General features: G+C 50.4%; 1 protein-coding gene, 2 long non-coding RNA genes and 1 pseudogene across 3 annotated transcripts; all 4 read left to right on the top strand.

Moving 5' to 3' along the window:
• The first annotated feature begins 913 nt into the window (after nucleotides 1–913).
• Nucleotides 914–1,878, top strand: LOC137840896 (uncharacterized). Its single transcript, XR_011088057.1, has 3 exons — nucleotides 914–1,419; nucleotides 1,500–1,570; nucleotides 1,707–1,878. It is a non-coding gene; the product is annotated as an uncharacterized lncRNA (long non-coding RNA).
• Nucleotides 1,879–1,958: 80 nt separating this feature from the next.
• LOC137840895 (uncharacterized) lies at nucleotides 1,959–2,729 on the top strand. Its single transcript, XR_011088055.1, has 4 exons — nucleotides 1,959–2,068; nucleotides 2,205–2,266; nucleotides 2,476–2,538; nucleotides 2,625–2,729. It is a non-coding gene; the product is annotated as an uncharacterized lncRNA (long non-coding RNA).
• A 341-nt stretch (nucleotides 2,730–3,070) lies between these two features.
• LOC125980779 (janus kinase and microtubule-interacting protein 3-like) lies at nucleotides 3,071–4,344 on the top strand. Its single transcript, XM_049740315.2, has 4 exons — nucleotides 3,071–3,508; nucleotides 3,565–3,798; nucleotides 3,878–4,003; nucleotides 4,130–4,344. Exons 1-3 carry the CDS (start codon nucleotides 3,434–3,436, stop codon nucleotides 3,992–3,994), a joined length of 426 nt encoding a protein of 141 aa, XP_049596272.1. The 5' UTR covers nucleotides 3,071–3,433; the 3' UTR covers nucleotides 3,995–4,003; nucleotides 4,130–4,344.
• Nucleotides 4,345–8,637: 4,293 nt separating this feature from the next.
• Nucleotides 8,638–23,080, top strand: LOC125980782 (janus kinase and microtubule-interacting protein 3-like; annotated as a pseudogene).
• The last annotated feature ends 486 nt before the right edge of the window (nucleotides 23,081–23,566 follow it).

Here is a 23,566-nt window from a genome sequence, read left to right as displayed (position 1 = left end):
TGCGGCATGGTGTTGTTCAGTGCGGGATGGTGTTGTTCAGTGCGGGATGGTGTTGTTCAGTGCAGGATGGTGTTGTTCAGTGCAGCATAATGTTGTTCAGTGCGGCATGGTGTTGTTCAGTGCGGCATGGTGTTGTTCAGTGCGGCATAATGTTGTTCAGTGCGGCATAATTTTGTTTAGTGCGGCATGGTGTTGTTCAGTGCGGCATGGTGTTGTTCAGTACGGCATGGTGTAGTTCAGTGCGGCATGGTGTTCTTCAGTGCGGCATGGTGTTGTTCAGTGCGGCATGGTGTTGTTCAGTGTGGCATGGTGTAGTTCAGTGCGGCATGGTGTTGTTTAGTGCGGCATTCCTTGATGTCCGAACTCTCTGTAAGAACCCTCCTTTTTGTCTCGCCACCGAGCGACGCTTTTGTTTGTGCCTTTATCCCCATCGCCCTTTTGTCTCGCCCCCGAGCGACGCCTTTGGTTAGTATTGTGATCCCCATAGCCTTTTTGTCTCGCCTCAGTGCGACGCCTTTGGTTTGTACTTTTTGCTACGTGTTTTCCCTCGTAAGAGGCGTTTTGATTTGTACTTTTAGCCTTTTGTCTCGCCTCAGTGCGACACCTTTTGTGTGTACTTTTTGCCACGAGTTTTCCCTCGCAAGAGGCGATTTGATTTGTACTTTTGATCAGTGTGCTTGCTGGAATAAATCCCAGAAAGAAACGACTCTGCATCCGAGTCCTCCGTCTTGTCCCATGCCTGACACCGACCTTTCAAACAGGAGCATTGTGCGCACGCGTTTGAACAAGCTTTAGACTTGTTTTGCCGTTTTCAGCAGCTCAAAACTCCCGTTTTGTCAGCGCCTTTGCCACTCGCTGTGCGCTGAAAACAACGGACTCGCCCGGCTGCTCAGCCCGTCAACCATTAGCCGCGAGCGCGACGTCATTGTCCGTAGGGAGCTAGTGGCAAAATGCACCCTGTTAGAGTTGCGCTCGCTCCAACTTATTTTGGAAGAACCACACGGGAGACAAGTAAGTTCTTTTGGACACCTGCAGGTGGAGAGTCCATCCGTTGTACGAATGAAGTCTGACTCTCGGCTCCTGCACGAGCATTTTTATTAAGAGAAACAGGGTGGGTGTAAGCGTGGATTGAATAGAGAAAGCCCTTGACCTCTAGTCAAATCATAGCAAGGGGTGTTTTACAACTTTGTGTAGGAAGTTGCTATCGCTTATGATAGGGATAAATAAGGGATAAATAATATTATTTATTACAGGTTGCAGTCAAAGTCAAAGCACAATAATCATACGATAAAGATAATCTGGAAAACCCTGACACACCCTGTAGTTGTCACTTTTGGAAAAGACGAGCGTCCCTCCAATCATCGCCGGTGACGTGTTTTTCAGGCTCTGGAGACAGGAGCTCATGTCAGAAATGTCATTGTGAGTCGCGTTTGTTTCTGCGCTGGAGCCGTTCCCTTTGCATCCAAAGAATCTCAAAGGCGGATTATTTGTGTCGACAGGAGAGAGATTTGCTGCTACGATACCGACGTCGAGAATCTCTGAGGAGGAACAAAGCGTGAGGTCCTGCAAGGTGAGTCTGTTTGTTTGCGGCTGCTTGGTGTTGCGCAAGATAAAATGGCCTTTTTCTCGCTATCGTTCCTCTCGTCGATTCATCGTGAGGTGTCGCTTCAGTTTGTTCAGAGAGATGTTTGCTTCCGCGCCCGCAGGTCATCGAAACATTTTACGGCTACGACGAAGACGTGTTGGTGGACTCGGACGGATCGTCCTTGTCTTTTCACACCGACAGAACCCCCGCCACGGAACCCGAAGAGGTAGCCCGCCATTTCTGCCAGCGTATTGGCGCCAAACATTCCTCTTCAGCCTGGAATCGGACTCGTCTTTGCGTCGCGGGTGCTTTGTCGCCGGTCTGACTGATTCTGGTACTAGTGCTGTGTTGCATTGGTGTGTGCATGAGGAGGCGGAGCTTCGCTACCGCCAGCTGACGCAAGAATATCAAGCGCTGCAACGAGCCTACGCTCTGCTCGCCCAGACCAGCGGAGGGGACTACGACGCCGAGAAGGAGATCAAGGTGGCGCCCCTTCCCGCAACCCCCGGCCGGGTCGCAGCCTCCCCGTTCTCACCCAGCCTCGGGTGTTCTCTGGTCTGAAAGGAGGAGGAGGAGCCTCCCTCCTCCTCCTTTCAGACCAGAGAAAAGCTGATGGTAGAAATGGGTCACTATCAAAGCAGAGTAGCAGATCTGGAGTCAGCGCTGAAGCAACAAGGACAGGTAAGGTCATCAATGAGCACACCTTTTTCTCAGACAAAATAGCTACATTCTTCAGTCACTCATTCGTCTGGCATTACTGGACCAACCCCCCCCTGAACGTGGCTGGGAATATGCGGAGAAAAGCAAATGTCATTTTCCAGTCAACCAAAGAATTTGTAGATGAAAATGACACAACATTCCAAAGCTGTCCACGCGTTTGTCTCTTCTAGAATGTCAAGTGGGTGGAGGAGAAGCAGCTGCTGCGTCAGAGCAATCAGCAGTTGGCCGAAAAGGTGACGGAAAGAAAGGCGCTGGGCGGAGTCGCTTGGCGTCACACCCGTCGGGAAGCCCCGCAGATGAGGTCTGACTGTCTTTTCAGGTCAGGCGGATGGAGACGGAAGAAGCGCGTCTGAAAGAGCACATCCAGGATATCCAAGACCAAAACGAACTGCTTGAGTTCCGCATCCTGGAGCTGGAGGTGGGAAGACTCGCACAAGCGTGTTGAGGCCAGAGATGTGACAGACGGACGGACGGACGGATGCATGCCTCTGCCTTTCAGGAGAGGGAGTGGCGCTCCCCCGTCTTGAAGTTTCTGCAAGTCCGTTTCCCAGACGGCCTCAGCCCTTTGCAGATCTACTGCGAGGCCGAGGGCGTGAGCGTACGTAAGGCGTCCCTCGCAACCCTAACCTTAACCCGAGGTCCCAGAACACCTTACATTGCTCCTTGCGCCTTTCCCCCGGACATCGTCATCAGTGATCTGATGAAGAAGCTGGACATCCTGGGCGATAACGCCGTAAGTGTATGTCGAACTCCTTATGTTCGCACTCCACGAGACTCGGCGGCTCAAATGTGACTTTTGGAAGGCTTTGCGCTGAAAGAAGCTTATTGACGCTGTGCCTTTGGGCTCTTGCAGAATCTCACCAACGAGGAGCAGGTGGTCGTGATTCACGCCAGGACCCTTCTCACCCTAGCCGAGAAGGTAACGCGCACGTCCACGCACGCTCTCGCATTCTGCTTATGTGACAGCAGCCTTTCCTCAGTGGTTAGAATACATCAAAGTGACCAAGTCAGCACTTCAACAGTAGATGTTGGACATTGAAAGTGAGAAGGTAGACAGACACGCGACATCAGCCAAGGGGAACTCCGGCAATGTGCCCCAACAATTCTGACTTTGAGCTGTGCTAGGATATGTTCTGTAAGCAGAAGGGCTACCTGGATGAAGAGTTGGACTTCAGGAAGCGTTCCATGGACCAGGCTCATAAGGTAAGCCACCCTCAAATCTCCCGCCGGACCACTGATGGACGAGGATTGCGGCCCAGAGGATCCTGGAGCTGGAGGCCATGTTGTACGAGGCGCTACCGCAGCGGGACTGCCCCGCCACGGACGGCGAAAAAGCCAGCCACGCTGGCGTGAATGACGTGCTGACGGCGGATCAGAGAGAAGAGCTTAGGAGCGCCGTGGACCAATGGAAGCGAGCCCTGATGTGCGAGTTGAGGGAGCGCGACGCTTGCATCCTCCAAGATAGAATGGATCTGCTGCACAGCGCGCAACAGGTAAGGGCCCAAAGCCAGCCCGGCACTTACTTGCACGCTTACTGGCTTTTGAAGGCCACTTTCCATTTGTCCGTCCTAGAGGAACAAAGAGCTGAAAGAATTCATCGAAGCTCAGAAGAGACAAATCAAACAATTGGAGGAGAAGTTTCTGTTTCTCTTTCTATTCTTCTCCTTGGCCTTCATTCTGTGGCCCTAACACCAGCTGGTGAGTGAGAGTCCCACCGGCCAGCCGGGGCCACCCGTCCATCCATTTCTTCAGGGGGGAAAAAAATTGGAGTCACCGGTGAGTACATTTTGCATTTAGCTCTGCTTTTCTGCTTCTGTCTTCAAGTGTGTGGCATCCTGCGACCAAAGATTCAGCCAACCCCAAAGCGGTTGACCTCAACGTCCCACCACCATGCCGACCAGAGCAGGTGACGTGATGCTTTGGACATCCTTCCGTCTCAGATGCCCAAAAGTACTCTTTGCCACATCTGCGGCAATACGGTGTCTTTTCAAAGGTGCAAATAAATCCAGCGTGGGCGGAACACGCACGTCTTCGTTTTTTCCCACTTTGTTTGTGTGACAGCTGTTGTGAAAATTTTATACAAATAAAGTTGTATAGTACAGGTTTGGCCAAGCCGCAATTCCTGAACCGCATGCGGCTCTTTGCTTGGATTCATGCGGCCCTTTTATGTTCATATCAACATTTGTGTGTGTGTGTGGGGGGGGGGGGGGGGGTGTTGTGCGTGTTGGCTTCACTTGAGTTCAATTTGGTATTTTGGTCAAAAGCGCATGTGGTGAAATTCCACAAAGTAGGATGGGCAAACACATTCCAGTAAACTATTAGTGTCAATTGGGCTCTCGAAATGGCAGGGAAAAGATGCACAGCAAAACGGCAATATGTAGATGAACACAGGACGTTTTTATCAGAGTGGGAAAGTTTCTATTTTTTGTTGAACGTGATGGCAAACCATTCTGCCTGATATGTCAGACCTCAGCGCATTTCAAAGATTCAAATCTTCAGCGCCATGCACTTCAGCTCACTCCATGGCTAACATTGATCAGGCGTCGAACCCGCAACATCATGCTTAAGAGGTGGACATGCTAACCAGTGCGCCATTATGTCAACGCATAATAACTAAGTCTACTGATCAAAACAGCGGTTACTATATGACGTCGCTACGTGGTCAAGTGACGCAGACAAGACATCAATGGACGGACCTTCCTCCGAAATTAGAATCCGTGGGCAGAGTTAACTTGTTTAAAAGGGAGTGGGCAGAAGAAATATTTAATTTATTTAAATCTATTTTGAGTGCGCACCATTATGCCAATGCATAACAACTGTAAATCTACTAAACAAAACAGCGGTTGCTATATGACATCTGCCACGTTGTGGTCACGTGACAGACGTGACGTCGATGGGCGAAACTTCCGCCGGAATTCAAATCCGCGGGGAGAGTTAACTTGTTTAAAAGGGAGTGGGCAGAAGAATTATTTAATTTATTCAAATCCATTTGGAGTGTGCGCCATTATGTCAATGCATAACAACTGTAAGTCTACTAAACAAAACAGCGGTTGCTATATGACGTCTGCCACGTCGTGGTCACGTGACGCGGATGTGACGTCGACGCCTACTTTACATCCCACCGATCACAGGACCCCTCGGCTGCATAACCGCGCCCCCTTCCCAACCAATCGGATTTGTTATACGCGAAAACGACGCCAATGGGCGGGCTCTTCCGCCAGAATTTAAATCCGTGGGCGTGGCTCGCAACAGGAAGTAGGAAAATGGCGATGTTGACAAAGACACAGCGGATGGTAACATACGACTAACGAGAGAAATATTTTTATTTTCTGCTTGCAACTGGACCGTCCAGAGCGTACACGGTAAGTACAACTCATCGTTTTTAAAAATAAGTACTTTTGTTGCCCTGAAAAGCGAGTGAGTGTGGCGTTTGGGGGGAACGTCGAATTTCGACCATTATTTCGACTGGTCAACGGTTGTAAATGATTGCGTTGATTAAAAACTTTATTTAACTCTACTCTTAACTTTGCCGTTTCAGATATGCGGGTATTACACCGCGGAAATGACGTCAATAGGCTGAACTGTCGCCAAAATTCAAATCTGTGGGCGCAATGGCCTTGAGCGAGACAACGGATACAAACACGACGACTATCAACAGAAATATCTTTATTTTCTGCTTGCAAGTGGACCGTCTAGAGCGTACACGGTTAGTACAACTCATTACGTTTAAAAAGATTTACGTATGTTGTTCAGTGTGGCATAATGTTGTTCAGTGCGGCATAATGTTGTTCAGTGCGCCATGGTGTTGTTCAGTGCGGCATGGTGTTGTTCAGTGCGGGATGGTGTTGTGCAGTGCGGCATGGTGTTGTTCAGTGTGGCATGGTGTTGTTCATTGCGGCATGGTGTTGTTCAGTGCGGGATGGTGTTGTTCAGTGCGGCATGGTGTTGTTCAGTGCGGCATGGTGTTGTTCAGTGCGGCATAATGTTGTTCAGTGCGGCATAATTTTGTTCAGTGCGGCATGGTGTTGTTCAGTGCGGCATGGTGTTGTTCATTGCGGCATGGTGTTGTTCAGTGCGGCATGGTGTTGTTCAGTGCGGCATGGTGTTGTTCAGTGCGGCATGGTGTTGTTCAGTGGGGCATGGTGTTGTTCAGTGGGGCATGGTGTTGTTCAGTGCGTCATAGTGTTGTTTAGTGCGGCATGGTGTTTTTCAGTGCGGCATGGTGTTTTTCAGTGCGGCATGGTGTTGTTCAGTGCGGCATGGTGTTGTTCAGTGCGGAATGGTGTTGTTCAGTGCGGCATGGTGTTGTTCAGTGCGGGATGGTGTTGTTCAGTGCGGCATGGTCTTGTTCAGTGCGGCATGGTGTTGTTTAGTGCGGCATGGTGCTGTTCAGTGCGGGATGGTGTTGTTTAGTGCGGGATGGTGTTGTTCAGTGCGGCATGGTGTTGTTCAGTGCGGCATAATGTTGTTCAGTGCGGCATAATGTTGTTCAGTGCGGCATGGTGTTGTTCAGTGCGGCATAATGTTGTTCAGTGCGGCATAATGTTGTTCAGTGCGGCATGGTGTTGTTCAGTGCGGGATGGTTTTGTTCAGTGCAGGATGGTGTTGTTCAGTGCGGCATGGTGTTGTTCAATGCGGCATGGTGTTGTTCAGTGCGGGATAGTGTTGTTTAGTGCGGCATGGTGTTTTTCAGTGCGGCATAATGTTGTTCAGTGCGGCATGGTGTTTTTCAGTGCGGCATGATGTTGTTCAGTCCGGCATAATGTTGTTCAGTGCGGCATAATGTTGTTCAGTGCGGGATGGTGTTGTTCAGTGCAGGATGGTGTTGTTCAGTGCGGCATGGTGTTGTTCAGTGCGGGATGGTGTCTTTCAGTGCGGCATGGTGTCGTTCAGCGCGGCATGGTGTTGTTCAGTGCGGCATGGTGTTGTTCAGTGTGGCATGGTGTTGTTCAGTGTGGCATAATGTTGTTCAGTGCGGCATGGTGTTGTTCAGTGCAGGATGGTGTTGTTCAGTGCGGGATGATGTTGTTCAGTGCAGGATGGTGTTGTTCAGTGCGGCATGGTGTTGTTCAAAGGGGCATGGTGTTGTTCAGTGCGGGATGGTGTTGTTTAGTGCGGCATAATGTTGCTCAGTGCGGCATAATGTTGTTCAGTGCGGCATGGTGTTGTTTAGTGCGGCATGGTGTTGTTCAGTGCGGCATAATGTTGTTCAGTGCGGCATAATGTTGTTCAGTGCGGCATAATGTTGTTCAGTGCGCCATGGTGTTGTTCAGTGCGGCATGGTGTTGTTCAGTGCGGGATGGTGTTGTGCAGTGCGGCATGGTGTTGTTCAGTGTGGCATGGTGTTGTTCATTGCGGCATGGTGTTGTTCAGTGCGGGATGGTGTTGTTCAGTGCGGCATGGTGTTGTTCAGTGCGGCATGGTGTTGTTAAGTGCGGCATGGTGTTGTTCAGTGCGTCATAGTGTTGTTTAGTGCGGCATGGTGTTTTTCAGTGCGGCATGGTGTTTTTCAGTGCGGCATGGTGTTGTTCAGTGCGGCATGGTGTTGTTCAGTGCGGAATGGTGTTTACGATTTACTGAACAACACCATCCCATTGTTTTTTTTGTGTAGCCCTGAAAAGCGAGGGAGTGTGGCGTTTGGGAGGAACGTCGAACTCGGCGTCTGCTTCCAGCCACAGACGCCAAATTTCGACGATTATTTCGACTGGTCAACGGTTGTAAATGATTGCGTTGATTAAAAACTTTAACTCTACTCTTAACTTTGCCGTTTCAGATATGCGGGTATTACACCGCGGAAATTACGTCAATAGGCTGAACTCTCGCCAAAATTCAAATCTGTGGGCGCAATGGCCTTGAGCGAGACAACAGATACAAACACGACGATTATCAACAGAAATATCTTTATTTTCTGCTTGCAAGTGGACCGTCTAGAGCGTACACGGTAAGTACAACTCATTGTGTTCAAAAAGATTTACGTTTGTGAATGTTGGTTGAGGCTAAATGTTAATGTTTAATTTCATTCCTTTAGGTTCCACGGTGTTTGTTGGCTGTATGTTTTCCACTGCAAGAAGAGGTTCGTATCATTGACCAGCAGGAGCTACAATGGTGAGTACCCCTTTCGTCGTCCATTTATGTGAAACACTTCCTATTTCACGTCTAACAGTACGGTACCGATTGAAGTTGAGTCCGAAGCCAGTGGAAAACAGCACTGCGTTTGTGCTCTCCAGGTACAAATGTTGTGATCTCTGACTGACGACCGGGCGAGACTCGAGTAAGAGATGTCCAAACGAGCTCCGGCAGGGCGGGCCAAGGCGGAGTGAACGGGCGCCCTTCAGGCCGCCAATGACGAGCTGAGAGCCAAACTGATGGACGTCCAGTTAGAACTTCAGCAGGAGAAGAACAAGGTGAAAACCTCAACAGACAGACACTGCCTGCCTGCCTGCCTGCCTGCCTGCCTGCCTCCCTGCCTGCCTCCCTGCCTGCCTGGCTCCCTCCCTCCCTCCCTTCCAGTTTTCCCGATGTAGATTTGACATGCGTGTGCCATGACTGTGTCAGCCTACATCAACAAATGCAGCGAGGACGTCAGCACCACTAAGAATATCATCACCCGGGGCAACCAACGACCCTGGATGACTGAGGAGGTACGTCAAACCCTACGAGCGCCATGACTGTGTCAGCCTACATCAACAAATGCACCGAGGACGTCAGCACCACTAAGAATATCATCACCCGGGGCAACCAACGACCCAGGATGACTGAGGAGGTACGTCAAACGCTACGAGCGTGGAACTCTGCCTTCAAGTCTGGCGACAAGGAGACACTGAGGACAGCGAGAGCCAACTTGAACCGTGCCATCAGGGTAGCGAAGCGAGACCGCAGTCGAAAAATTCAGGATCGTTTCCACGATGCCAACAACAACAGGAGTATGTGGCAAGGCATACGGGCGATTACAGACTACAAATCTGATTACAGATTACAGCCCCCCCTCCCTCCCCCCGCCGGTGGGTGAAGTTGATGCTGACTTTCTAAATGGTCTAAATAACTTCTTTGGGAGGTTCGAGGCACTAAACGGCACTCCAGCAGTTAAAACTGTCCCCCATCAGGAAGAGGAGGTACTCTGCCTTGACTCCGCCGATGTGTAAGACCCTGAGGAGAGTCAACCCCCGTAAGGCCCCTGGCCCCGACAACATTCCTGGGCGTGTGTTCAGGGAATGTGCAAGTCAGCTAGCTGGGGTCATCACAGACATTTTTAACACCTCGCTGGGCCAAGCCACAGTGCCAGCGTGCTTTAAGACTGCCTCCATCATTCCGGTGCCGAAGAAACCTCAAATCACCTCATTTAATGATTACCGACCTGTTGCACTGACTCCGGTCATGATGAAGTGCTTCGAAAGGCTGCTTAAAGGTCACATCGTTTCCAGACTCCCCCCATTATTTGACCCGTTCCAGTTTGCCGACCGGCAAAACCGCTCCACTCAGGACGCCATCTCCTCCGTTCTTCACCTGAGCCTGGCTCACCTGGAGGAGAAGAACACCCATGTGCTGTTCCTGGACTTCAGCTCAGCGTTTAACACCATCATCCCACAGCATCTGGTAGGAAAATTGGAACACCTGGGCTTCAACACCCCCCTTCGCAACTGGGCTGCTAGACTTCCTCACCAACAGTCCTCAGTCAGTCCGGGTCGGACAGAACACCTCTGATGTCATCACCCTCAGCACAGGCTCCCCTCAGGGCTGCGTCCTGAGCCCCCTGCTGTTCACCCTGATGACACACGACTGCGTCCCCAGGTTCACCACCAATCACATCGTGAAGTTCGCAGACGACACAACGGTGGTGGGGCTCATCAGAGACAACAACGACCTGGACTACAGAGAGGAGGTGGAGCAGCTGGTGGGCTGGTGCAGAGACAACAGCCTGATCCTGAATGTGGAGAAGATGAAGGAGATCATCGTCGACTTCAGGAAAAAACAGCCTCACCACGCTCCACTGATCATCAACAGCTCAGCTGTGGAGGTGGTCAGCAGCACCAAATTCCTGGGGGTCCACATCACAGAAGACCTCGCCTGGACTATGAACACTACGGCACTGGTCAAGAGGGCACAGAAGCGCTTGTACTTCCTGCGGAGGATGAGGAGAGCCCACCTGCCCCCACCCATCATGAGGACGTTCTACAGGAGCACCATAGAGAGCATTCTGACAAGCTGTCTCTCTGTGTGGTGTGGAGGCTGCACCGCCTCCGATTGGAAGAACGTGAGGAGAGTGGTGAGGACAGCAGAGAGGATCATAGGGGTTCCTCTTCCCTCCATTCAGGACATTTCATCTCAGCGCTCCATGTCCCGTGCCCGTAACATCATCCATGACCCATCACACCCCCACCATGGACTGTTCTCCCTGCTGCCCTCTGGGAAGAGGTTTCGCAGCATCCGCTGCAGGTCCACCAGGTTCTGCAACAACTTTTTCCCTGCTGTCATCAGACTGTTGAACACTAGAACTGTTGAGCTCTAAACTGAACTCTGCATCACACATTCACAGAACTGTACTTTATGACACTACGGACCTCTATCTTGCACTATCTCGCACTACCAACTTTACTGAACTTGTATAAACCCTTTAAATAGAAGTTTAATACATGGTTTAGCATTCCTCTGCACACTCTTGAATACTGTTATGCCTAATTGCACAATTGCATAATTATCACTGCTGCACTTTATACTTATTTATATATATATATATATATATATATATATATATATATATATATATATATATATATATATATATATAGTATATGTATATATATTGTCATGTAACATGGGGGGTAAAGGTGGTGCAAATGGTAAAATATGGATTGTTCACAGGAATAAATTGGCAGAGCTGAAATTCCAAATTTGTCCAAAAGATGGCGCCAGACCAAAACATGAGACCAAAAAGGGGCCACAATAAGCTAAACTAGTTAAAATAGAAATAAAACAGGAACACGGTGTCGGATTGTGAGTCACGCATGGAAGCACAAATGTGATTTTTACTTTTTGATTTCTTTGCTTGGCTAAAAATGTATTCTGTAACAGCTTAAAGCAATATTGTTAGTCAATTTGATCAAGAGGCCCGCCACTATGAGAATAGTGGCGTGACATAAATTGTTTGGAGAAGCACAAATGTGATTTTTACTTTTTGATTTCTTTGCTTGGCTAAAAATGTATTCTGTAACAGCTTAAAGCAATATTGTTAGTCAATTTGGTCAAGAGGCCCGCCACTATGAGAATAGGAAGTGAAGAAAAGGGGAAGTGAAAGGCTTTACCAGGGGCTAGCTGTACATTGGTGGAAAGTAATGCATGGTCAAGGCGGAAACATCTGCTGAAGGACAGCAGGTGTACGAGCGTGGGAAAATTGTCCAAACCCTATACAGCGTGGGAAAACTGACCAAAATCTATAAGGCGTGGGAAACTAGGCGGTCTTACCCTATAGAGAGGATATAGGTACCAGACAAGCCTATAAAAAGTCCTGCAGGAGCAGCTAAGAGGCTTTTTCCCCCAAAGAATACGTGAAGAAGCCCGAAGGAGCTTCAAGATTTTTTCCAGAGTCCCGGGATCTTTGTGTGAGACGCAGGATCGCTGGTCCGAAATTAACTTGGATTTACTCCAAAAAATTGGACTGGACAACTTTACAGGAGAAACTAGGTGAGAGAAAACGACTTTTATGTATTTTAGCGAGAGTGGGGAATAGTCATCGGGCCGCCGGCCCCCTCGAGGCCAGCTTGTTTCTCTAATTTGGATTTTAGAAGTAAGATCGAATTGATCACTCGACTTTGCTTCCACCAAAAATAGCACGCAGCTGGTATCTACCTTTTCCCTCTTTCATGAACTGTGTTTTGCAATCGAATTGTTCTGGGATTGAATGATTTTATTAACACGGGTATCAGTGAGTGAAATTGTTCGGTTTCTGGAGTAATTGAGATTTGTAATTCTATTTCATGTTTCTTCAATAAATGTGTTTCGTATATTATTTACTTGGTTGTGCTCTGATTTGTACTAAATTTGTGCAATCGATGGTTTGGGGTTGATTTGACGATTTGATTAATGTGCGGGGGGTTATTATGGTATAACATAGGACCGTAATAAATAAAAGTAACATCAGACAATTGTAGAGAATTGAATAACTTTCGTAGTTATTTGAGACACGAGTGAATTTCAATTCGTTTGAAAGTTTGCTTCGTCTGAATAAATTAACGGAAGTGTCTAAATTGGATTATTAGTTTGGTGTAGAACTGAAAGTAATTTAATTATTTGAAGGGCGCAGGCCCGTTCCCCCTTTTGACGGGCCGCGTAAAAGGTAACTCCGAACATGTTAGAGAATTAAATAACTTTTGTAGATATTTAAGGGAAGAGTGAATTTCGTTAAAAGTGAATTCGTTTGAAAATTTACTTCCTCTAAATAAAATAACGACGATGGTTAAAATAGATTTGTCATGCGGTCGCGTTTATTTTTTCAGTTTTTTGTCTCGTCAATTGTCGTAACTTTACTTCCGGTTTTATTTTGTCATCCCTTCCGTTTCAGTTCGTGTTTCCTTCCTCGGTGTTTGGTTGTCTTGTCTTCCCTGATCCCGATTGTGTGCACCTGCGTAATCGACACTAATTGTCATCACCTGTGTCCCCGCCCTTTTGTGTGTATTTAGTCCGTGTCTTCCCCTTGTCTTGTGCCAGTGTGTCTTGCCTCGTCCCGACCACCAGCGATCCCTTGATGTCCGAACTCTCTGTAAGAACCCTCCTTTTTGTCTCGCCACCGAGCGACGCTTTTGTTTGTGCCTTGGTCTCCATCGCCTTTTTGTCTCGCCCCAGTGCGACTCCTTTAGTTGGTACTTTTTGCTACGTGTTTTCCTTCGTAAGAGGCGTTTTGATTTGTACTTTTAGCCTTTTGACTCGCCTCAGTGCGACACCTTTTGTTTGTACTTTTTGCCACGTGTTTTCCCTCGCAAGAGGCGATTTGATTTGTACTTTTGCTCAGTGTGCTTGCTGGAATAAATCCCAGAAAGAAACGACTCTGCATCTGAGTCCTCCGTCTTGTCCCCTGCCTGACAGTACACACTGGCCAGACATGGACTCGGCAGAGTCAGAGCACCTGTGCGCCGCAGTGCGTTCCCAGGCCTCACAGCTCGCCCAGCACCAGAAGCAAGTGGGCGACTTGAGGGAAGAAATCCGAGGAATCGCTAAGTGCCAAGAAGAATTCAGAGGAGCGGTCGCCACCCAAGTAGCACAGCTGGGCCAGCAAATGCAGGACGTGCTCTCGCTCTTAAACGCGGGACCAGCAGCGACTTCCAGTACACCCGCTGCTTCCTCAGTTACTCCCCTTGCCATAGCTCCCATGACCGGCGGTGCCAGACTGGCTCCTCCAGAGCGCTACTCCGGTGAACCCGGCCTTAGCCGGGCATTTATTACAGAATGCGGGATGCATTTTGAGAAGGCCCCAGCAGATTTCCCCACCGAGCGCTCCAAGGTGGCCTACATGGTTTCATACCTGACGGGAAGGGCCCGCACGTGGGCCACCGCGGAATGGGCCAGGGATTCCGTCTCCTGTCACTCTCTCCCCGCGTTCATCAAGGCTCTGCGAACGGTGTTCGATCCAATCTCCGCTGACCGAGAAAAGGCTTGCCAACTCTGTCAGATAGTCCAGGGACAAGACACCGTCGGGGACTACGCCATCCGGTTCCGCACGCTGGCCGCGGAGTGCGGTTGGAACGCGACGGCACTATATGACGTCTTCCTCCGGGGCCTCTCTGGGTCCATACAGGATCAGCTAATCCCCTTAGACCTTCCCACCGACCTCGACGCCCTCATCGCTCTGGCTATCCGCACTGGCAACCGGCTGCAAGAGTGGAGGAAGCACCGAAGCAGGTACACCCCCGCCTTCGTCCCAGTAGCCGGCCCTGACGTTCACCACTCCAGGCTGGACGGGGATCGGCAGCGCCAGGAGCCAGAACCGAGGCAGTTGGGCAGAGCTAAGTTGACCGAGGAGGAGAAGTTACGGCGACGCCGAGAGGGAAGATGCTACTACTGCGGTGAGCTCGGACACCTCCTTCTCTCCTGTCCAGTAAGGAGGACCCTGAAGGTGAGCGCCTTCTCTGCGGCTCCGTCCCCGGAGCGAGTGCTTCCCAAGGGCAGGATTACCCTGTTGGGAAGAGAAATAGAACTCGAAGTACTAATAGACTCAGGAGCAGATGAAAGCCTGATAGACTGGGCATTTGCTCGCCAGTGGGGGGTAAAGACTGAGCTGATGAACACCCCCGTGAAAGCTAAGGCACTCAATGGACAGGCACTTTTTGAAATAACTCACATAACAGAACCAGTCTCGTTGTCGATAGGTCCCCACCAGGAGAATATAAGGCTACATGTCGTGACCTCTCCAATGAACCCTCTCATTCTCGGGTATCCATGGCTTCAACGCCACAACCCCGTCATAGACTGGGGATCAGGGGAAATAACGGGATGGGGTCCCGACTGTCATGATTCCTGTGTCAGGTCTAACCCGCGCGCTGTGCCTCCTGCTCGAGACGCGCAAACCCCCGACTTAACCGGGGTCCCTGCGTGTTACCACCCATGGGCCGAGGTATTCAGCAAGGCCAAGGCTACCTCCCTACCTCCCCACCGTCCGTATGATTGCGCCATTGAACTCCTGCCGGGTTCAACTATACCTAAGGGGAGGCTTTATTCTCTTTCGGGCCCTGAAAAGCAAGCCATGAACGAATATATAGACTCCTCCCTGCAAGCAGGACTGATTCGACCATCATCGTCGCCTGCGGGGGCGGGGTTCTTTTTCGTGGACAAAAAGGACGGCACCCTACGCCCCTGTATTGATTATAGTCCTCTCAATCAGATCACAATCAAGAACCGGTATCCGCTCCCACTGATGTCGACCGTGTTCGACCAACTACAGCAAGCCCGGGTGTTTACAAAGTTAGATTTGCGCAACGCATACCATCTAGTGCGCATCCGAGAAGGGGACGAATGGAAGACCGGGTTCAACACCCATCGAGGACACTTCGAATACTTAGTCATGCCATTTGGTCTCACCAATGCTCCCGCTGTGTTTCAGGCCATGATCAATGATGTTTTGAGAGACTGTTTGGACCGTTTTGTATATGTATATTTGGACGATATTTTGATTTATTCCCCAGATCTGAGGACCCATAGGATTCACGTCGAGACGGTGCTGCTTCTTGCACACAAACTATACGTAAAGGCCGAGAAAAGTGAATTCCACAAGGACACCGTATCTTTTCTCGGCTTCATCGTGGCCCCGGGCAAGGTTGAGATGGACCCGGCGAAAGTCAGCGCGGTTAAGGAATGGCCTACCCCCGACTCACGCAGAAAGGTGCAGCAATTCCTGGGCTTTGCCAATTTTTATCGGCGGTTCATCAAGGGCTTCAGTGCCACGGCGGCTCCCTTGCACGCACTCACGTCTCCTAAGGTCCCCTTCCGCTGGTCAGCAGAGGCGGAGGCGGCCTTCCAGGAGCTAAAGAACCGTTTCAGCACCGCTCCCATCCTCACGCTTCCTGATCCGTCGCGACAGTTTGTGGTGGAGGTGGACGCCTCCAATCAAGGAGTCGGGGCCATCCTATCACAGAGAGCCAAGAGCGACAACAAACTACACCCGTGCGCGTTCCTGTCTCGACCGCTGACGCCCGCCGAACAAAAGTATGATGTGGGGGATCGCGAACTGTTGGCAGTTAAACTGGCACTGGAAGAATGGAGACATTGGCTGGAGGGTGCACAGCAGCCTTTTTTGGTTTGGACAGACCATAAAAATCTTGAATACATCAAGTCAGCGAAAAGATTGAATTCCCGCCAAGCCCGCTGGTCACTTTTTTTCAATCGCTTTAACTTTTCTCTATCTTACAGACCGGGATCCAAAAACACCAAGCCTGACGCCCTCTCCCGTGTTTACAACTCAGATCCAGAACTCAAGAAACCCGAATCCATCCTGCCTCCTCATTGCCTGGCGAGAGCAGTGACCTGGCCAAGCGAAGGCCGGGTACAGCGGGCCAATGGAAACAAGATTATTAGAATTGGTGAAGGATAAAAGTATTTCGATTGTCCGTCGGGCGCGGCCCAGTTCCTAAATTTGTCGGGCCGCGTCAAAAGTTAAACAGGACACGATCGAAAAATAGACTTGCCTTCCAAATTAATTACTGGGCAAATCTAAATAGAGTAAGACATTTTTATTCGTTTTAAGAAAGTTGTTACTCTTTTTAAAGCAATCAAGTGGGGTGAAGCACTCCGACAGTTAAGTGCTAGATTTACATATAAGAAGTTAGAATTAATAATATAAAGTGCATTAATTTTCTTCTTAAATGCTATTATTGTCACACTTTTATTAATTTGATTCTCTTTCGAATAAACAAGTTGGTCGGCTCACTGCATGAGCGACCAAGTGGAACGGACCCATATCAACATTTACTTCGGCAAAACTAGTGCTTGGGTGTGCTATACAAACGAATCCCTGAGGTCTTAACAAAGACATCTAAAAATATCCGTAACATAATAAGAACTTCAAACATTAGCGGGGAGCCATCAATACGATGCGGTCACTTCGAAGTCTTGCCTCGAATTGAGTTACTCGGCTCGAGCTTCGGGTGACTTGAGAGTGATTGGCGTCGTACAGAAATTAGATTGATTCCGGTGGAGTTAATTTAACACGGGTGGTTAGATTACGGACGAATCTCCGAACCCGGCTAAGACAAACCCGTTACCGGGAAGCCGGGGGCACCTTCTTGAAAGAGGTGCGTTTGACAATATATTTTCATAGGATATGTTACTTCTATTCAACTGCAATATCACTACTTTGTTGTAAGACGTATGCAACGAAATTTCGTTTTGTATGCACCATGTGCAGACAAGATGACAATAAAGTTTGTCTAAGTCTAAGTCATGTCAGGTCAGCTGTCTGGAGAGAGAGAGAAGTCAGGACCTGCGGGCGGACCACCACCGTGCCACCGCCGCCATGACGGAACTCAAAAGCAAACTCCATGAGGAGAAGCAGAAAGAGTTAGCCGTTACCAGGGAGACATTACTGCGGCAGTATGAAATGGAGCTGATGAGAGTGATCAAAATCAAAGATGGAGAGATCCAGCGACTGAATGCCTTGGTCCTCAGCCTGAGGGACGACTCCATGGACAAGGTGATCCGCTCAATCCGTGTCTGACTATCCGCACGCCACGTCGGGCTCCGATGCGGCCGCTACCGTATTGTGTAGCTTGTCCCCAGTAAGCGTCACGGCGCTCCGTTGCGGTCTCAACGGCCCGGTGTGGCGCAATGTCTGCTCAGGTGAGGAGCGGGGGCGCTTTGCTGGCGGAGGTGGAGGAGACGCGGCGGTGTTGGGAGACCGAGCGGTGTCGCCTCCACCAGGAGCGCGGAAGAAGCCCTGGCAGCGGCCCAGCAGGCCTGGCGGTCCCGAGCGGACGAGCTCCGATCAGCTCATCACCAGCATCGGGAGGAGCTGAGCCGAACCAAGAGAGACTGCGAGAGGGAGATCCGTTGACTGGTAGGACTGATCAGATGCGCGGTGCGTGGCTATGTTCCCAATTTCGTCGTATACCTGCAGTGCAATGACACCTAAGGCATTCTATTTCACAAGAAGAAAATCTCCGGTTGCTCGCTTCGCTTTTGTCACAGCAAAGGTGTTCTAGTCGATTCAAGAAAAAAATTGGCCGGTTGCTCTCTTTGTTTTTGTCACAATTCTGGCAAATGAGTTTGCCCGCCTGCCTGAACGCTCCCCGTTTGTACATCCAGATGGATGAGATCAAGCTGAAAGACAGAGCGGTTAGTGTTTTGGATAAAGCCCTGGGGCCGGCCACGTCCACCGCCTTCAGCTGCAGACTCAGGCTGCCGAGCAGCAGATCGCTGCCCTGAGGGATTCCCAAAGGGCGGGCCTAAACTACCCTGGAAGTGGGGTCAACGTCGCTACTAGCAATCCCCTTCATAGCGTAAGACACCTCATCACACACTTGCAGTACGCATGACTTAGTTCGTTGCTGGAGGAAGGTAGCACAAAAACAGTTTTGAACTTTGAACGAGTGGTTGTGTGTGTGTGTTGCGGGGCGTTTTCAGTCTCAGGAGGATCGGGACACGCGACGGTTTCATCTGAAAATCGCTGAGCTCAGCGCAGTCATCAGGAAACTGGAGGATCGAAACGCCCTGCTTTCTGAAGAGCGCGATGAACTGGTAATTTATTGACGGCACGCTTGAAGGTTTGCGCTACGTTTGATGCGCGCCATCCAGCGAGGCACCCATTGCGCTTGCTTATTAGTTGAGCGGCGCGGCGAGTCGCTTGCCTGGTAGATGTCTTTTATTGGGAGCCAATGCCACGATTCCGTTCAAACCGATGCAAAAGGAATGGATACGTTCTGGCCCGCGTGTTGTGCGTCTTTCACATCCCGCACTTCATGCTTGCAGCTAAAGCGACTGAGAGAAACAGAAAGCCAGTTTCTGCCACTCCTGTACAAAAACAAACGCCTGAGCAGGAAGAATGAAGAACTCTCGCTGGTGCTGTCTCGCCTTGAAAACAAAGTGCACTTTGTCACCCAGGAGAACGAGGAGATGGCAAGCTTGGTAAGTCGACGTGGACAACGGCGGCGTGCCAACAGAGTCCACTGCATTTGTGTTCCACAGAGAAGGCCTAGTTCGCTCAATGACCTGGACCGCGGTTGCGGCCAGCAGGACGGTGAAATGGAGTTCCTTCAAGTTGTGGAGCAGCGGCACATCATCGACGACTTGTCCAAGGTCTTCAGGCAGGCGACTCGGTGCACGTACGGCAGCGCCGCGCTCGCTCGCTGTCGCCAGGAAACCTTTTCCGTCCAAAGCTTGGCCGGCGGCCGCCATCCAAAAAATTGGCCCCTTAAATTCCGACCTTTCAAACAGGAGCATTGTGCGCACGCGTTTGAACACGCTTTAGACTTGTTTTGCCGTTTTCAGCAGCTCAAAGCTCCCGTTTTGTCAGCGCCTTTGCCACTCGCTGTGCGCTGAAAACAACTGACTCGCCCGGCTGCTCAGCCCGTCAACCATTAGCCGCGAGCGCGACGTCATTGTCCGTAGGGAGCTAGTGGCAAAATGCACCCTGTTAGAGTTGCGCTCGCTCCAACTTATTTTGGAAGAACCACACGGGAGACAAGTAAGTTCTTTTGGACACCTGCAGGTGGAGAGTCCATCCGTTGTACGAATGAAGTCTGACTCTCGGCTCCTGCACGAGCATTTTTATTAAGAGAAACAGGGTGGGTGTAAGCGTGGATTGAATAGAGAAAGCCCTTGACCTCTAGTCAAATCATAGCAAGGGGTGTTTTACAACTTTGTGTAGGAAGTTGCTATCGCTTATGATAGGGATAAATAAGGGATAAATAATATTATTTATTACAGGTTGCAGTCAAAGTCAAAGCAACATAATTATACGATAAAGATAATCTGGAAAACCCTGACACACCCTGTAGTTGTCACTTTTGGAAAAGACGAGCGTCCCTCCAATCATCGCCGGTGACGTGTTTTTCAGGCTCCGGAGACAGGAGCTCATGTCAGAAATGTCATTGTGAGTCGCGTTTGTTTCTGCGCCGGAGCCGTTCGTTCCCTTTGCATCCAAAGAATCTCAAAGGCGGATTATTTGTGTCGACAGGGGAGAGATTTGCTGCTACGATACCGACGTCGAGAATCTCTGAGGAGGAACAAAGCGTGAGGTCCTGCAAGGTGAGTCTGTTTGTTTGCGGCTGCTTGGTGTTGCGCAAGATGAAATGGCCTTTTTCTCGCTATCGTTCTTCTCGTCGATTCATCGTGAGGTGTCGCTTCAGTTTGTTCAGAGAGATGTTTGCTTCCGCGCCCGCAGGTCATCGAAACATTTTACGGCTACGACGAAGACGTGTTGGTGGACTCGGACGGATCGTCCTTGTCTTTTCACACCGACAGAACCCCCGACACGGAACCCGAAGAGGTAGCCCGCCATTTCTGCCAGCGTATTGGCGCCAAACATTCCTCTTCAGCCTGGAATCGGACTCGTCTTTGCGTCGCGGGTGCTTTGTCGCCGGTCTGACTGATTCTGGTACTAGTGCTGTGTTGCATTGGTGTGTGCATGAGGAGGCGGAGCTTCGCTACCGCCAGCTGACGCAAGAATATCAAGCGCTGCAACGAGCCTACGCTCTGCTCGCACAGACCAGCGGAGGGGACTACGACGCCGAGAAGGAGATCAAGGTGGCGCCCCTTCCCGCAACCCCCGGCCGGGTCGCAGCCTCCCCGTTCTCACCCAGCCTCGGGTGTTCTCTGGTCTGAAAGGAGGAGGAGGAGCCTCCCTCCTCCTCCTTTCAGACCAGAGAAAAGCTGATGGTAGAAATGGGTCACTATCAAAGCAGAGTAGCAGATCTGGAGTCAGCGCTGAAGCAACAAGGACAGGTAAGGTCATCAATGAGCACACCTTTTTCTCAGACAAAATAGCTACATTCTTCAGTCACTCATTCGTCTGGCATTACTGGACCAACGTGGCTGGGAAAATGCGGAGAAAAGCAAATGTCATTTTCCAGTCAACCAAAGAATTTGTGGATGAAAATGACACAACATTCCAAAGCTGTCCACGCGTTTGTCTCTTCTAGAATGTCAAGTGGGTGGAGGAGAAGCAGCTGCTGCGTCAGAGCAATCAGCAGTTGGCCGAAAAGGTGACGGAAAGAAAGGCGCTGGGCGGAGTCGCTTGGCGTCACACCTGTCGGGAAGCCCCGCAGATGAGGTCTGACTGTCTTTTCAGGTCAGGCGGATGGAGGCGGAAGAAGCGCGTCTGAAAGAGCACATCCAGGATATCCGAGACCAAAACGAACTGCTTGAGTTCCGCATCCTGGAGCTGGAGGTGGGAAGACTCGCACAAGCGTGTTGAGGCCAGAGATGTGACAGACGGACGGACGGACGGACGGACGGATGCATGCCTCTGCCTTTCAGGAGAGGGAGTGGCGCTCCCCCGTCTTGAAGTTTCTGCAAGTCCGTTTCCCAGACGGCCTCAGCCCTTTGCAGATCTACTGCGAGGCCGAGGGCGTGAGCGTACGTAAGGCGTCCCTCGCAACCCTAACCTTAACCCGAGGTCCCAGAACACCTTACATTGCTCCTTGCGCCTTTCCCCCGGACATCGTCATCAGTGATCTGATGAAGAAGCTGGACATCCTGGGCGATAACGCCGTAAGTGTATGTCGAACTCCTTATGTTCGCACTCCACGAGACTCGGCGGCTCAAATGTGACTTTTGGAAGGCTTTGCGCTGAAAGAAGCTTATTGACACTGTGCCTTTGGGCTCTTGCAGAATCTCACCAACGAGGAGCAGGTGGTCGTGATTCACGCCAGGACCCTTCTCACCCTAGCCGAGAAGGTAACGCGCACGTCCACGCACGCTCTCGCATTCTGCTTATGTGACAGCAGCCTTTCCTCAGTGGTTAGAATACATCAAAGTGACCAAGTCAGCACTTCAACAGTAGATGTTGGACATTGAAAGTGAGAAGGTAGACAGACACGCGACATCAGCCAAGGGGAACTCCGTCAATGTGCCCCAACAATTCTGACTTACAGCTGTGCTAGGATATGTTCTGTAAGCAGAAGGGCTACCTGGATGAAGAGTTGGACTTCAGGAAGCGTTCCATGGACCAGGCTCATAAGGTAAGCCACCCTCAAATCTCCCGCCGGACCACTGATGGACGAGGATTGCGGCCCAGAGGATCCTGGAGCTGGAGGCCATGTTGTACGAGGCGCTACCGCAGCGGGACTGCCCCGCCACGGACGGCGAAAAAGCCAGCCACGCTGGCGTGAATGACGTGCTGACGGCGGATCAGAGAGAAGAGCTTAGGAGCGCCGTGGACCAATGGAAGCGAGCCCTGATGTGCGAGTTGAGGGAGCGCGACGCTTGCATCCTCCAAGATAGAATGGATCTGCTGCACAGCGCGCAACAGGTAAGGGCCCAAAGCCAGCCCGGCACTTACTTGCACGCTTACTGGCTTTTGAAGGCCACTTTCCATTTGTCCGTCCTAGAGGAACAAAGAGCTGAAAGAATTCATCGAAGCTCAGAAGAGACAAATCAAACAATTGGAGGAGAAGTTTCTATTTCTCTTTCTATTCTTCTCCTTGGCCTTCATTCTGTGGCCCTAACACCAGCTGGTGAGTGAGCTCCAGCGGCACCGCACTCGACACCTCCGATACACTGCCAGCCGGTCTCAGACGTTGGCAGACGCTCCGATGCCGACGTATACCCCCCGCCACGGTGACAGAGGCACCGCGTCACACCGGCGCTCATCCAATCAGAAGGCAGGAAAGGCAAATTCACATGCAGGGCACTCTTGAACCAGAAGAGAGCGCCACAAAAAACGGTTGTTGCCTCAAACGCGCACTAAAAAGGGTCAGAATAACAAGAGTCCCACCGGCCAGCCGGGGCAACCCGTCCATCCATTTCTTCAGGGGGGAAAAAAATTGGAGTCACCGGTGAGTACATTTTGCATTTAGCTCTGCTTTTCTGCTTCTGTCTTCAAGTGTGTGGCATCCTGCGACCAAAGATTCAGCCAACCCCAAAGCGGTTGACCTCAACGTCCCACGACCATGCCGACCAGAGCAGGTGACGTGATGCTTTGGACATCCTTCCGTCTCAGATGCCCAAAAGTACTCTTTGCCACATCTGCGGCAATACGGTGTCTTTTCAAAGGTGCAAATAAATCCAGCGTGGGCGGAACACGCACGTCTTCGTTTTTTCCCACTTTGTTTGTGTGACAGCTGTTGTGAAAATTTTATACAAATAAAGTTGTATAGTACAGGTTTGGCCAAGCCGCAATTCCTGAACCGCATGTGGCTCTTTGCTTGGATTCATGCGGCCCTTTTATGTTCATATCAACATTTGTGTGTGTGTGTGTGTGTGGGGGGGTGTTGTGCGTGTTGGCTTCACTTGAGTTCAATTTGGTATTTTGGTCAAAAGCGCATGTGGTGAAATTCCACAAAGTAGGATGGGCAAACACATTCCAGTAAACTATTAGTGTCAATTGGGCTCTCGAAATGGCAGGGAAAAGATGCACAGCAAAACGGCAATATGTAGATGAACACAGGACGTTTTTATCAGAGTGGGAAAGTTTCTATTTTTTGTTGAACGTGATGGCAAACCATTCTGCCTGATATGTCAGACCTCAGCGCATTTCAAAGATTCAAATCTTCAGCGCCATGCACTTCAGCTCACTCCATGGCTAACATTGATCAGGCGTCGAACCCGCAACATCATGCTTAA

The sequence above is a fragment of the Syngnathus scovelli genome, chromosome 14 (genome assembly GCF_024217435.2).
Source record: "Syngnathus scovelli strain Florida chromosome 14, RoL_Ssco_1.2, whole genome shotgun sequence".
NCBI lineage: Eukaryota > Metazoa > Chordata > Actinopteri > Syngnathiformes > Syngnathidae > Syngnathus > Syngnathus scovelli.
The sequence above is the reverse complement of the archived record's forward strand: the minus strand, read 5'-3'. Positions and strand labels throughout refer to the sequence as shown.